Below are 15,119 nucleotides of genomic sequence, written 5' to 3'. Positions count from 1 at the left end.
GAAAATATAAATATAAACATGCTGTTCCGCATCCGGAAAATTGTCACGATTACGTTTAATGCTTAGTATCTTCTAAATGTTTCCGGGGTTTCTGTAGTAAACAAATATGTATGTAGGCCTACTCGGTGGTGTCGTAGAAAGAATGTAAAAACTAAAAGTAAGTACAATGTCACCCGTTTTCAATACTGTATTCACTGTGCTTTACTTACATACCGCATTTTATTTTAATGGACAGAATGTCCTACTTTTGTTATGTTTCTGGATCTTTTTATACAATCGGTAACTGTTATTCGTCTTCGCAAGTTCCGCTGTCAAAAGAGGGCGGAACTTTGACGCTTAATAACGGAGTAAAAACGATATCAAGTCGTTTCGATAAAAATCCTTTCGGTAAAATAGCTGTAGTCGTTTTGGTACATTGTACGGTCGTTTCAGGACACATAGAAACGTTGTTTTATACTTTTATGTAGTTTCGGTACATATGGTTATTTTACGACGAAATTGTGTTATTTCTACCGGAGATACAATAGCTCTCGAACAGTACCACATCTCAGAGAAGGTGAAGAGAATCATCGAAAGCTATTTCCAAGAAATTCATCTTCGATTTGCAGCCAAGGACTATGTAACATCATGGCAGAATTTGGAGAAGGGAATAGTGACAGGCTGCACGATTTCTTTAGTGTTGTTCGTTATGGCTACGAACATGATCATCGAAGCAGGGATAAGAGAGATGAGAGGCCCGCTGTCTAGGACCAACTTCAGACAACCACCAAGTAGGGGATTCATTGACGATATAACAATCACCACAACAAAGCATGTCCAAGCAAAGTGGACACTTACAGCATTGGAGGATACATAATCCTAGGCTAGGATGACATTTAAGCCAATCAAATCCAGATGTCTGATCCTAAAGAAAAGCTGAGTGACTAGACAATTCCAACCTTTTTATTCAGGGAAATCCCATCTATAGTGGGTAACCCTATAAAATGTCTTGAAAAATGGTACGACAGTTTGAAAGACTCCAACAACAACAGCAAGGTAGAGCAGCAAGTTTTGAAGGACTGAGGAATATCGAGTTTAAGACGGGGAAAGCAAGACTTGTCATGACACTCAAAGACTCCAGAGATGAGAAAGTAAGACAGGCAGGAGTAGAGGTGAGAACAGGAAGGAGATGGTCAGCCAGCAAGCCTGTATCTGAGGCAGAGAGCATACTTCGCTACAAAGATATTGTTGGGACAGTCTGCATTAGGAGACAGGGGTTGGGAAGAGGTCAGAAAACGAGATGGAAAGAAGCCAATGTAACCGAGAGAAGATAGCAAGTACAGAGAGAGATCAGGCAACAAGAAGAAGAGACAAGGAGAGTGAAAGCAGCAGAAATGTGGAGTCTTGGGGCATGAACCCGGTGGGAAACAGAAGAGAGGAAATTGTCTTAATCTTAACAAATGGGGACTGGTGGAAGATCCAGCATGTCTGCAGTGTGACAAGGCTGGAAAACTAGAGTACATTCTCTCTTCGTATGAAGTGGCACTAGCTTAAAAGCGATATACATGGAGGCACGACCAGGTGCTAAGAGAGCTTGCGAACACCTTGGAAAGAGGAGGAAGAAGGCCAAGGGAATATAAAAAGGACCAACATTCATCCAGTTTCAAAACAAATCAGCTAGAAAGACCAACTTAGGCATCCTAGGATGTGCAGGAGACTGGGAGATGCGTGTGGACCTGGGGAGAAAGTTGGCCTTCCAGAGGGCGGAGACAGCACTTAGAGTAGACATAGTGCTAGTGTCTGTAGTAAAAAGAAACTAGTAATGGTGGAACTGACTGTCCCCGGGAGACAAGATGTTAATCGACGCACGAGCGCAAAAGGATAAAGTATGCTGAGTTGGCTGACGAGTGCAGAAGAAAAGGCTGGGAGGCATGGAACTTCCCAGTGGATTCAGGGTGTCGAGGATTCCCCAACTAGTGATGCTGGAGAATGTTAGGTGCCCTCGGCATCACGGGGAAGTTGAGGAAGATTGTCATTAAAGAGAAGGAGGCAGAGAGAGCATCCCGCTGGCTGTGGATACGCAGAGGCGATTGTAGCAGGAAGCCAACCGGCGAAGAGTTAGGACTGATCACCATTACTGACCCACCATCCGGAGAGAGTTCCAGGATAAGGGTTGAAACCCTCGAAGGTGGGTGGACCTGGCTGATGACGACGACGGTTTTGAGCAGCAACACAAAGAGCTGTATTTAGGTAAAAAGTATACATCTTTATCACTGATAAAGGCAAAAAAAAAAAATGTAAAATAAATATGTGTTTGTTGTAAATCTCTTGTAGTGTGTCCCTAAACGACCATACAATGTACCGAAACGACTTCAGCTATGTTACCGAAACGACTTGTTACCGAAGCGATCTGATACCACTTAAACATCTGGATGCGCCCTTTTAGGCCTTGCCTTCAGTCGTATTATAAACAATGGTTATTTATATGCATAGAAACTAGTACTTGTGATAAAACAGATACACACGTGTGGTAATAAGTTAAAAGTTGTTTTTATAGTACTTCGTGTTGTGTTTTACATATCCCTTACATACTCCAGTTCCTAACTCCTCGGACCCCCGTTTGGGGATGTTGCCTCGTGGAGTCTCTCAACTCTCTAAATTCCCAGTATATCTATAGCAACCTAAAAATTATTCCGCCCGCCCCTTTGTACATTTATTAAAAAGGCACGTGCGACCTAAAATACATGTAATCAACTATCTAAATTCCAACATCCACCACACTGTGTTACACCCCTTTCACATCAGTGCGTTATCCTGTTTGCTCTCCCCCATCTGACAGCCTGGCTTCACACTGACCATGACCATCCCAATCACTGCTATCATCTGCAGGCTTTCAGATCGGTGGCTAGTGGCTACAGAACCCAAAACTACCGACCACAACAGATACTATGTACATCACCTCTATTGTTCCATCTGTGATGCATTTTGCTTGTTATTCCTAACCCCTCATACTTTAAGCTCATCATTTGAATTATCTTAGTTTCCCTTACATTTCACTAATTGTCTGCCCATTTTGTTACATATTTTTTATCAGTTTTGATGAATTCAGTTAATATTTTAATAAACTATTTTTTTAAATACATTTTATCAAAGTACTGCATGATTTTTGTAGATAATGGTAATATTACTTTTCGTCACTATTCTGTAATTTGTAACTACCGCGTATAAATGGCAAACAGGTAGACTAACAAATAGTGGTGGAGTGAAAGAAATATCTAAATTCAGTATAAAAATGCAACAGTGACGTTTTGTGTTTTGGTTTTAATATGATTTGGAATAATTCTTTCAGGATGTGAAAGGTTAGTGTTAACACGATTTGAAAGTTCGTGTTTGTATTGAGCCTAAATCTGCACAGTGTAAATTACTCCAAACTGTTAAATTATTAAAATATTTATATAAGTCCAATGAATTTTAAATCATGCGAAATGATTAGTTTGATGAAAGCAGTAAACAGTTTTGTGAACTATATATTTTGGTTTTGGTTTGTAGAATGCATACAGACAATGATTTAGAAGAAGTGGAGGATTTAGAGAAGGTGGACCTGACTTGCCAGGTGAATGCAGTGAGTGACATTCCCATCACACTACCTACAGATAGTACCTATACATCAGCTATGAGTGATTTATCTACAGTTACTGTGTCTGCTACTAATCTGGAAAATTCTTCCAATGATGATGAAGAGAAAGAATATGATGAGATAGACTATACACATCTGGCGTCTGTTGTACAAAATGACATCAGAGATATAAGTAAAAGGATAAGTAAAACTGTGATAGACTATCATTTGTCATGCCAAGAAGAGGAAGAAGGTAACAGTGGGCAGATTTCGAATTTTGATATGGTCCCGAATGAGATTCTATTGAAAATATTCTCCTATCTTGAGGTTCTGGAACTGTGTAGGCGAATTTCTCCTGTCTGTAGGAGGTGGCGAAAACTTGCGTATGATCCTAGTTTGTGGTATTTACTTGACCTTAACTGGAACCCACGTTTATCATCTGTAGACTTGTGCTGGATCATTAGAAGGCTTGGATGTATTAGGAAGCTTCAACTCCAGAACCGCCAGGTCCTTAGTCTGCCCGAAGTAGCAATCTTCACCGAGTTCTGCCCCATGTTGATAGACGTTGACTTGGGGTTCTGTAGTCCGTGTTCAGCTGAAATTCTTGAGTGTTTTATCGCTAACTGTGAACATCTGGAAAGGATCAATGTTGAAGGATGTGACATGGTGGCGGATGAATGCTGTAAAATCCTAGCTAAGGCAAAAAACTTGAAGCATTTGAACTTTTCTCATTGCTTAATAACTGATTTTGGTGTTAGTCACTTAGCAAGGAATCTCTCACAGATTGTCTCTCTCAATATTGATGGCATTGGATGGATAAGTGATAGGTATGGTTTTGTTATCTGTTAACTTATTTAGCTTGACCAGTTAATTTCATATGTATAGATTACCCTGATCTAAACATATCCTAATTCTTTAAAACATAGTCACTTTTTGCACAGATCCGTTAATTTCTTCCCAAAGTTTGATTTGGATTGTTCTCAACATGATGATGTATAGTAATATAGAGTGCTCTAATAATTGGAAAAAAATGATCATTAATTTCATCCACATTATCTTGGGTCTTTTCATTTCAGCATTGATGTCACTTAGTTAAGGTCATCTGACCCAAATGGTCAGGATGACCTATAGTCATCATGCTTCGTTCGTGACTGTGCGCCATCTGCCGTGCACCATCCGCCGTTCGTAAACTTTTCACATTTGAACTTCCCTAGTTCTACTAGTGCAATTTAGCTTGTCTGAAATATTACTGAAATGGTCCCTACCAAGTGTTGTTATTTTTGCCGTCGTCGTCATCAGCCAGGTCCATCCTTTTTCTAGCGATTCAACCCTTATCCTGGAACTCTCTTCGGATAGTGGGTCAATAGGGGTTATAAGTCCCTACTCCTCGACGGTTGGCTTCAACTTACTCTCTCAGCCCTGACACACTGCTGACATGTTGAATCTTCCACCAGTACCCATCTGTTAAGATTGGTAGGTGTTGGAAGTACATCGTATACTGCTCTCAAGATGAACTGGCGCTGCCATGGTGTATATTTCCAGATCCGTGCCGAGGAAAATTTCCTCTCTTCTGTATCCCACTGGGTGTATGCCCCCTGTCTCCCAATTTCTCCTTTCACTCACATTGCCTCTTCTTCTTGTTGCATGATCTCTCTCTAAACTTGCTGTCTTCTCTCAGTTTCATTCACTTCTTGCCATCTAGTTGTCTGACCTCTTCCCAATCACTGTCTTCCTATACAGACTGTCCCAACAATATCCTTGTGGCGAAGTCTGTTCTCTGCCTCAGATACAGCCTTGCTAGCTTACCACCTCCTTCCTTTTCTCACCTCTACACCTGCTTGTCTTACTTTCTCATCCCTGGATTCTTTAAGTGTCATTACAAGCCTTGCTTTCCCGGTCTTATACTCCTCCACTCATAATGTTAATGGGAGCTGTAGGCTTTGTTCCGACTGTATACTGTGGGACCCTCGATAATCGGATGTCCGGATACGAGTTTTCCGGACTGCCGAATTCCGTGCCTCTAGTCAATAAATTGTCACATGATGACCTTGTAATCGATGACAGGCTTTTATGTGAGTAGTGTATTATAATCATTTACTTCGTTTGGCTATGTTTTATAGGTCATTTATATATACCTCTCAAGCCGTCGTTATGACAACACACATCATGACTCAAATTGATAGTGTGTATTATACCTGACTGAGAGGTTCTCGGCACGTGGGCGACAACAAATTGTCCTGATTATTGGTCTGGAATATTATTAACCGAAATTACGATCCGTTCCCAGTATGTTTCCGGATTCGGAATATACGAATTTCCGACTAGTGAGTAAAAATAACGTTACCCGTTCCCCTGACATTTCCGTTCCGGATTGTAGTGAGTTTTCCTGCCTGGTATATCGCGGGGTCCACTGTGTCCTGTTGATGAGAGCACTGAGGAACCCCTTAACCATCTCCGGAGATGTATTACATAAGTTCCTCGACTGTTGAGAGATCACATCACAGGATAGTCCGTGGCAGATGCTCCTTGTTGGAATATCCTTGCTTGTTGGTAAGCCATGTCTGGCCAGTCCTTCACAAAACTTTCAAACCTTTCAAACGTCATCCTGAATGTCATCCTGGCCCAGGATACTGTATCTTTCAATGCTGTTTGGATCCACCTTACTTGGACATGCGTTGTTGTGGTGATTGTTAGATCATCCATGAATCCCCTGCTCGGTGGTTGTCTGATGTTGGTCCTCTTGCTTCGATGATCATATTCATAGCCATAATGAACAACACTACAGAAATTGTGCAGCCTGTCACTATTCCAATCTCCAATTTCTGAATTTCTTGGAAATGGCTTTGGAAGATTTCCTTCATCTTCTCAGCGATGTGGTACTGTTTCAGAGCACTCTCTATCAATTTGTATGGGACGGTGCCATACGCATTGGCCAGTTTAAGCCATACTACTGTCAGGTCTCCAGGCTTTGCTTCCTGATCAGTTGACTTAATACACTTATATGTTCCACACCCAGAAAAACCGGGTATCCCACCTTTCTAAGCTGATGTATCTACATACTTATAGAGAAGTAAAACTTATAGCGAATATATAGAATATATATCCAATATGGAGAAAAAATCTTTCATCAATTTCCAAAGTCTGTGTAGGAGCTTCTGACATGTCTTATACACCTTGTATGGAATGCCATTTGGTCCTGGTTCTGATGCTGCCCTTGCCTTCTCCACAACTTCTGAAACTTTCGTCATTGTTGGTTCCCTTATATCCATTGGTCTATCTTGAAGGTTTACAGGCTTTATTCTCTCATTTGGTTCCAAATGCTCCTCTCTTCTCTCATCCCAATGCGTTACCTTCAGATGTTCCTCTACTTCTTCTTTCTGGCACTGCAGTCTTCCTGATCTTTTCCCTACTAGCACTGCTGCCGTGAACCTTTGCTATGAATGCTGCTCTTTTCTTGGTCTTATGTCGTCTTACCTTTCGAATTCGTTCTGCTTTCCTCAACTCCTTTAGTCGGTCTCTTAAATGGTCCCTGAGTTGGCTGAGCTCTTCTTTTTCTTCCTTAGAATATCATCAGGTCGATTCCTAGGGCTGTGAGGTCCTCTGTACTATGGTGTGCCTCCTGACCAAGATCCTCCCGCGTCTCATCAGCTTTTGCTGGGGCCGCGGTGGCCGAGTGGTTAAGATGTCCCGACATATTACCACAAGCCCTCCACCTCTGGGATGCGGGTTCGAATCCCATGTGGGGCAGTTGCCAGGTACTGAACGCTGACCGGTGGTTTTTCTCCGGGTACTCCGGCTTTCCTCCACCAACAAACCTGGCACGTCCTTACATGACCCTGGCTGTTAATAGGACGTAAAACTAAACAAACCAAATTGCTGTGCGCTGCCTCTGAGTTTCTACCTTCTTTCACATCCCCTTGCTTGGAGGATTCGATTTTATTTTTTTTTGCAAGTTTTCCCACAATGGTATTTCACTTCCCCTTCTTTTTCTTCCCTCAATGTCCTTTGGACAAGCCTGGTCGTTTCCGTTGTATCATTCCTGTTGGGTCTTTCATCCATTATATATGTATCATGAGCATCAAAGACAGCTCTGTTACACTGGTTAATGATAGAAAAGTCTGTAAGTAGAAAAAAAAGATAAAAGAGAAACAATTACGTTTGGAATAATAAATAATTTTAAGATATTACAAATAATAGACACTTATTGAATGGGTATGAGGGAAAATAGCACTTTTATGGTTCCCAGAGACACGAACTATTTTCCGAGGCGAAGAAATGCACAAACAGTAAATAAGATAACATATATAATATTCCATAACAACAGTCAGTATTTATATGATCCAGTTAATTCTACTTTGTGATTTTGATGGTAACATTGCAATTATTGAGATGGAAATTTCCTGGAATATAGCCTGATGTACTCATTGGGATGTTATTGCAGACATTCCTAGTAACGGCTAGCTCATATGCAGTAATGTCAGCCATTATACTTTCGAATTCGTCGTCTAAAAAGCTGGGAAGCTGGAGGTTGGAAGAGCATGTAGCTAGTTCATTTCCGTTGACAGAGTTGTGTAGTTTTGGAGACTTTGCTGGGACAATTTTTTCACTTAGTATGTCCGAAATTTGGCGTTTCTTGTTTTCACTTAGTCTCTCACTATAAGACCTGATAGAGTTTTCCGATTTGTGCCCGCTTATGCCCATGATGTGCCTTGCTTCGACTCCCTTTTGGTCAAGCGTCGTGATACATGTTGCCCGTATACAATGGTTGGTGTATTTAACAGAGAGACCTGCATCTTTGCTGAGCCGTTACATGAAATTGTTCAAAGTATTTTTACCTACAGCGCAATTATCATACCACACATCCATGCTCTGATCGACAGTTTTCTTCGGCCATTGCCAGAAGTTGTCATTGTTAGGATTTAATTTGCTTAGGTATTTCTCAATAGTAGCCACAGGACAATTAGGATTCCCTGAAACATATGAAGAGGAAGGAAAATGAAATGCATTATTTACTTGACTCATACAAATGACAAAAGTCAATGCTAATGAAAAATGAACACGACGTAATTGTAAACAAATATGGTATTGTTTGTATAAGCTACACCTTTAAATACGCTTTTTCAAATTTGAAATATTAAATCTATCAATAAAATCAACGTTACAGTACCTGGTTGATCATACATGCGTCCCTCCTTGTCATTGTCTCTTAAATCGTCGCCTCGATGGTTTTTTGTTTGCCGACTGGTGACGGTGACGTATCGTCTCCCTGTAGCATCAGTATTGATGTTGAAATCATTTTTCTGAATATCTCTCAGGTTCTCACGGCCTCTATTACAGAAATAGTATAGATATTCAAATATTGTCCGGTTTTGTAATCCCTCCGAGGTATTTGTAGAAAAGATTTCACTTGCGTAAAGCTTCTCCATGTCTTTTGCATCAATTGGAGCTTTGTGTTTCGTATTCCCTAATCCCGCCTTTTTTAGGTTCACCAACACCGACTTGAACATTTCATTTGCTTTCTTAAATGCGTCGGCGTTTATAATATCCTCATCGCGCTTCTTTAAAAAGTACTTTTGCAATCCATACCTGATTGTAATCATGGATTTTTTAGTGTATCGGGATCCATCAACTTTTTTCAACTCCGCGTAAAACTTTCGAAGAATACCGTTCACATGTTCGCTTGTTTCACCCTCAAGTTCACTGATCGTTCCAAGTGATTTTTCTTGGAGGTAATCCTTCAAGATGTTTACCGCAGTTTTGATAACCTGTTGGGTATTTGCACTGTCTCCTTCGTTTACCAACTTTGTTAGTGTTTCCTCGTCAAAGTTGTCAAATCGTGTTCCGTTTACAGCCATTTTCCCAAACACCAGCCTTGTCGCTTTGCGATGGAACGTCAATGACGTCATGAAACGTCGTCAGATGACGTCCAATCAAAATCGCTATAGAGGAAAAGTCCGCCAAATTTGAATGCAGGTAAATAGCATTTTTCCCCACGGTAAATAGTCCAAATGACTATTTACCGGGGAATAGCTTTTTATGACAGTGAAAATTTTAATAGCATTTCTATTGACTACTTTTTATATAGCGAAAACGAAGTAAAGGTATAATAATTGATTCTATAAGTATGTTGTATAGGAGTATTACGACTTTAGTGGAGCATCAACACAAACACCTGCGCTGGTTAGACATTGATGGTATTGAACTCACTGACAAGTCCTTGGAAGCTATAGCCAGTTGTGAAGGACTCGAGAGATTGACAGTGTCTTTTTGTGAACTCTTCACAGATGCTGCACTTCAGGAAATAAAAGTAAGGATTTTTCCGTTTATAACTATAACCGATTACAAGTACAAGCATTAAGCCTTTTTCTTTATAACCTAAGCGCTGACTTTGTATTGTTAGAATGTAACTTGATCCTGTCTGAGTGATGAAAATGAATTAAAAACACCCTCAACTTAAGATGACATTATCTATTATCAGTCACATTCTAGTTATCTGATGCAGGATTTGATATTTGTGAAGATTAAACACTGAAGCCTGTTTCATATCACCTTTTATCACATAATCTGACTGATATACCATGATTTCGCCAGTGTAATATTTTTGCGTATGTCACAAGTGTAACCTTGTATTTAACCTGGAGCGATTTTCATTGGCTGGAAATTTATTGTGACGTCAGACAGAAACAATATAATGATGTCAGGAAAAATGATGTGACGTCAGGATTTCGAGGACGGGTGGAGAAAATGGCAGCCATCGCTGGGTTTTCGCAATACATTTTAACGTAGCATTCTTCAGAATGTAGGTGGTTGTAGTAATGTGATAAAAAGTATCTTAAATGTGTCAATTTAATGTAAGATTTTATGAAACTAGTCTCGAAGTTTTTATTTTTTGCCCGCAAAGGCTCGCAAAAATAAAAACTTTCATCTTTGGTCTTTTCATACTTAAAAGATTTGTTTCATATTATCTCCTATGAAATTAACACTTACTTAGATCCTATATAGATACGGAGTTACTTTTTCAAATTATATTCAGGTTATAGGTGAAGAATAAAAAATAATGCTGCTCATAACTTACTTTTCTTTTCTGTTAGAAAATGAAAAATCTTACTTGCCTTGCTCTGAAGAAAGGAATAGAACTGACCAATGCAGGAATCATTGACCTGTTCAGCTCGGACACGCTGGCCAATTTGACCAGCCTAGATTTGTCAGACTGTGGTAACCTGCTAGATTCAGCTGTCCTACAAATCACTAAGTGGTAATTATCTATTGTTTGGCTTTGTTTGCCTTTCATTTTGAAGACAATGAGTGACACAGTTCTGGTACTCAAATGGCTTTCTGCAGTGTACTTGGAACAATCTAACAGCTTTGCTTTTGATGTAATCAATGTCTCTTGTTATTTATCCCCTCCTTACATAATTATTGGTTCTATTTTATGCTTATGTTACATTGCGTTGTAACTATGGGTACATGTTTTTGTAGTTGTGGTAAGAACCTACGGAAGCTGTACTTGTGTTGGTGCTGCAATCTACGTGAAGAGTCTATCACCGCCATTGTAGACACATGCAGGTATGTCCATAAATTGATAGAAAGGAATTTCTCTACTTGAGGTGAAGGTTTGGACAGAACAGCATGAGGCTTCCTGTATGTTGACCTGGAAAAAACTTTCACAATGGTTGAGATGGACGTTTTTTACTTTGTAGACTTTCACAATGGTTGTGATAATGTTTTTACTTTGTAGACTTTCACGATGTTTTAGATGGATTTGTTTTTACTTTGTAAGATTTCACGATGGCTGAAATAGATTTGTTTTTACTTTGTAGACCTCTGCTTCATTATGTTTATTTAAGAAATGAAATTATGATAAATGCACTGTAACATGATTACAAGGATTACTAGTTCATAAACCACATTTAAACATGGTCTTATATCTCACCGATAAAGCACATAAAAGTGTTTTAATGTTGAATTTTACCATGTTTACAGTTCGTTGGAGATACTAGAACTGGCAGGATTACACAAGATTTTGGGGAAATGTTTTGGTAGAATACCTAAATGTATGCCTCGCCTCACCTTACTAGACCTTCGACAGTGTAACGAGGTAAAATATTTATTCCTTACACTTAATCACATGATTATTGATCATTCATATTAATCAAAATTGGCTGTTTTATACTACATTTTCAAAAGAGTGCATCTCATCGTTTAAAAAATATTTGTGGTTCAAATGTAGTTCAAAAGAATGAACATCGCCTTCGTTAAAGGTCATAAGGATTTCCTAGACTTTGTTATCTATAATTACTAATGTGTAATCCTCAAGAGTCTCAGCGACCTTATGACTGACATTGATTTTCATACATTGCCAGAAGGTTCAACATGTCTTGAATGGCTTCTTCTCATTGCATCTGTCTAGTAACCTGTTCTTTGGTATAAAACATTATGTCCCATGGAGCATGTGAATGAGGTTAACATTTCACATTTAAGATGCTCCACCGCTGACAAATAGTATTTTTTCTTAATAAAAAACAGGAGCAGACAAATTAGTATTTTTCTTCATTTTCAAAAGTTACTTAAAAGTTTTTGAGCAAGTTTCTATTTTGTCTATTGTTTAAGCTTAAGTCATCATAAATGTTCATGATTTTATTTTCCTAATGTGTATGGATGCTGAACGTGATAATACAACCAATTGGGGGCCCTTTAGGGGTTTTTTGAGTCTGATAATTTGTCATATTTCCATGTTAAAGTTTTTGAGCAAGTTTCCACTTTGTCAATTGTTTAAGCATAAGTCATCATAAATGTTTATGATTTTATTTTCTTAATGTGTATAGATGCTGAACGTGATAATACAACCAATTTGGGGCCCTTTAGGGGTATTTTGAGTCTGTTAATTTGTCATATTTCCATGTTAAAGTTTTTAAGCAAGTTTCTATTTTGTCTATTGTTTAAGCTTAAGTCATCATAAATGTTTATGATTTGATTTTCCTAATGTGTATGGATGCTGAACGTGATAATACAACCAATTTGGGGCCATTTAGGGGTTTTTTGAGTCTGTTAATTTGTCATATTTCCATGTTTAAATAGTAAATACTTGAACATCAACTTCTTCTGAATAGGCGAGCTTTGCTGTTCTCCAACAGCTCTAGTTTTATGTTAAATAGACATATGAATTAAACACCAATTATTGTTCAATTGATGATTATCATTTATGCTCTGTAGACGGTGCAGGATCGTTTGCTCTATTTGTTTCAGATCAATGATAACTTGATACGGGAAATGCTTCACCAGAAGTCGGATCTTAAAGCTTTTGACTACTACGGAGAAGACTTTCGTTTTCCTTTTCAGTTCTCTGAATAACGAGTAAAATAGATAACAGTGATTTGTAGTGATGTATAATACGGGCATTTCGAAATTCCAAAACGACGTGCGTAAAGTACTATTTACCGTCGATTATTCCCATCTTCAGGTGATTATGACGTCGTCATTTGACGTGATTTTTGTGACGTCATAATCACCGGAAGGTTGGACTAATCGACGATAAATAGTACTTTTCCCACGTCGTTTTGGGATCTGGAAACCCCCGTATTGTGTTGGGGCTTTTTATCCGCTGTGATTGGTTTTGTTTGCTTTTCAGCAGAGGTGAATTGAATAGAGTTTGTGGCCTTCAATGTGAAGGATCTGAGGTGAATTGAACCAGTGGAGGTTTATGAGTTAGTGTAGGGTAGAACAAGGTGACATTAATAGCAATGTATGACCTCACGTAACTTTGGGCTACACAAAGAAATCATCAAAAAATAATGTTAATGTATTGACACAAGTGAATATACTTATAGGAATATAGAAATTTGATTAAAAGTTTGCTGTCTGAGTCACAATTGTGGATCTATAAAATCAATCTTAAAGTTCTGGACCCAGTTTCATCGACAATCTTTTCTTAGAATTCTCAATAAAAATTACAGAAGTTCAGGAATGCTGATGATGAAATTGGGCCCAGATGTGTGAGCTTTTAGGCTCCTTTCTATGTGCAGAAGACTGTAAACTCAGCAAAATCTAATTTTTAATCTAAAGCGTTATTATTGGTCTTTAGGATGCTATGGAAAGTAGACGTCTACAGGAAGTTTACAGAAAATATGTGTACAGAGAAACTTTACAGAATTATGTGTAGGAATATCAGCTGAACATCTGTATATTTGCATTTCATGGCTAAACAACAAATGCGTTGATAATAGCATAGTCTTGTGTTACAAGTTATTTGCAATATACTATAACAAATTATGTATAAGATAAGGGTGGTCTCCCTTTGATAATTCTAGTTGGCAATTATGGTAGCGTTGAAATTGGATTATCTTCCTTGCATTTCACATTATTAATTCACCTGAGACAAAGTTTTAAGTGCCCTAGGCTAGACTACATGGATTCTAATCGCCTTTTGTCCGTCGTCGTCCTTCTGTTTCCGTAAACAGTTCACATAGCAAAGTCAATGAAATTTTACACATAAAACTGCTGAAGCAAATTCAATGAATTTTACACAAACATTCTAAGGCATAAGGCCAATTAAAATTGTGAATTATATAGCTGTGGGAGAATCCAAAAGGGTTAAAAGTGACTAAAATTTCAGAAATCTACACTGGCAGATATGGTAGAATCAAATATTCTTCATAGGTTGAAAGGTTTTACAGCCCTCTACTGTTATATAGATGTATTATCTGGTCTATGAGATAACTGTAAGATCATACTTATAGTCTAAGGGGAGATAATCTGATTCCGGAATTGTCCATTATACCAAAATCCGGAGATTCTTACCGTAAGTGATGTATCGATGTATGATTTAAATGTAATAAAATGGACCGTTTTCGATTATACGGTTTGACAAGTTGGACCAAGTTGTTCGTTTATGGATTAAAGACGGACCTGGTGATTTATATTTTGTTTTATCAGACAAGCCTTGACAATGCCCTCACAGGCCTGTAGCAAAAACTGCAGGTCCGTCAGGATTTATACATGAAATAATGACTTTAACAAACGGTCCAGCCGGTTTGTCCGAATAAACGAAAACGGCCATGGAGAAGAGAGAACGGAGGCGTTAATCATTTTTCCAATTCTCCCAAAACAAGAAGTAGGCCTACAATATGGTGGAGAATTTCCAAACGATCCATCAAGGTGAACATTGTGTTTATGAATTATGGATGAGACTTTTCAATTAGCTAACGAACATGAATTTATCATGGATCCTTCACTTTTACAACCCGACACGCCAGAACTTACAGCAAATATAGCGGGGAATATGTGACCAACTCAACCCTCATTGATACCGTTGATACCGCACAATCAACCAGCCAAATCCCAATCTCAACCCCATGGTGTAATGGATAGACAACCAATTATTATACAAACCCCGGCATACCTACCTGATAAAGAACACTGAAAATTTTTTCTGGTATGACATCTGAAGTTGATAATCAGTTTCTAACAGAATTTCAATCATATCAGACATTATCATAAATCGACTTTGCGAGCCCATAGGCCATGG

At 38.7% G+C, this 15,119-nt stretch overlaps 2 protein-coding genes across 2 annotated transcripts; one reads left to right on the top strand and one right to left on the bottom strand.

Annotated features, from left to right (window-relative positions):
- Positions 1 to 72: 72 nt before the first annotated feature.
- LOC138329212 (F-box/LRR-repeat protein 2-like) lies at positions 73 to 14,468 on the top strand. The gene is made up of 7 exons (XM_069276038.1): positions 73 to 157; positions 3,529 to 4,422; positions 9,731 to 9,902; positions 10,687 to 10,850; positions 11,075 to 11,161; positions 11,579 to 11,693; positions 12,842 to 14,468. Exons 2-7 carry the CDS (start codon positions 3,530 to 3,532, stop codon positions 12,944 to 12,946), a joined length of 1,536 nt encoding a protein of 511 aa, XP_069132139.1. The 5' UTR covers positions 73 to 157; position 3,529; the 3' UTR covers positions 12,947 to 14,468.
- On the bottom strand, positions 7,856 to 9,661 carry LOC138329213 (uncharacterized protein KIAA1958-like). The gene is made up of 2 exons (XM_069276039.1): positions 8,763 to 9,661; positions 7,856 to 8,565 (listed from the first exon to the last, which is right to left on the bottom strand). The coding sequence occupies exons 1-2, from the start codon at positions 9,499 to 9,501 to the stop codon at positions 8,402 to 8,404; spliced, it is 903 nt and encodes a 300-aa protein (XP_069132140.1). The 5' UTR covers positions 9,502 to 9,661; the 3' UTR covers positions 7,856 to 8,401.
- Positions 14,469 to 15,119: the final 651 nt, after the last annotated feature.

Source organism: Argopecten irradians, chromosome 8 (assembly GCF_041381155.1).
Source record: "Argopecten irradians isolate NY chromosome 8, Ai_NY, whole genome shotgun sequence".
Classification (NCBI taxonomy): domain Eukaryota; kingdom Metazoa; phylum Mollusca; class Bivalvia; order Pectinida; family Pectinidae; genus Argopecten; species Argopecten irradians.
This window is presented reverse-complemented; position numbering and strand designations above follow the sequence as displayed.

Excerpts from the sequence above, each read along its gene's own strand:
- LOC138329212 (XM_069276038.1), top strand. The coding sequence starts at position 3,530 with ATGCATACAGACAATGATTTAGAAGAAGTGGAGGATTTAGAGAAGGTG. Across the intron at positions 10,851-11,074 it reads GTCCTACAAATCACTAAGTG|TTGTGGTAAGAACCTACGGA; the intron begins GTAATTATCTAT and ends ATGTTTTTGTAG. Across the intron at positions 11,162-11,578 it reads GCCATTGTAGACACATGCAG|TTCGTTGGAGATACTAGAAC; the intron begins GTATGTCCATAA and ends CCATGTTTACAG.
- LOC138329213 (XM_069276039.1), bottom strand. The coding sequence starts at position 9,501 with ATGACGTCATTGACGTTCCATCGCAAAGCGACAAGGCTGGTGTTTGGG. Across the intron at positions 8,566-8,762 it reads ACGCATGTATGATCAACCAG|GGAATCCTAATTGTCCTGTG; the intron begins GTACTGTAACGT and ends CATATGTTTCAG.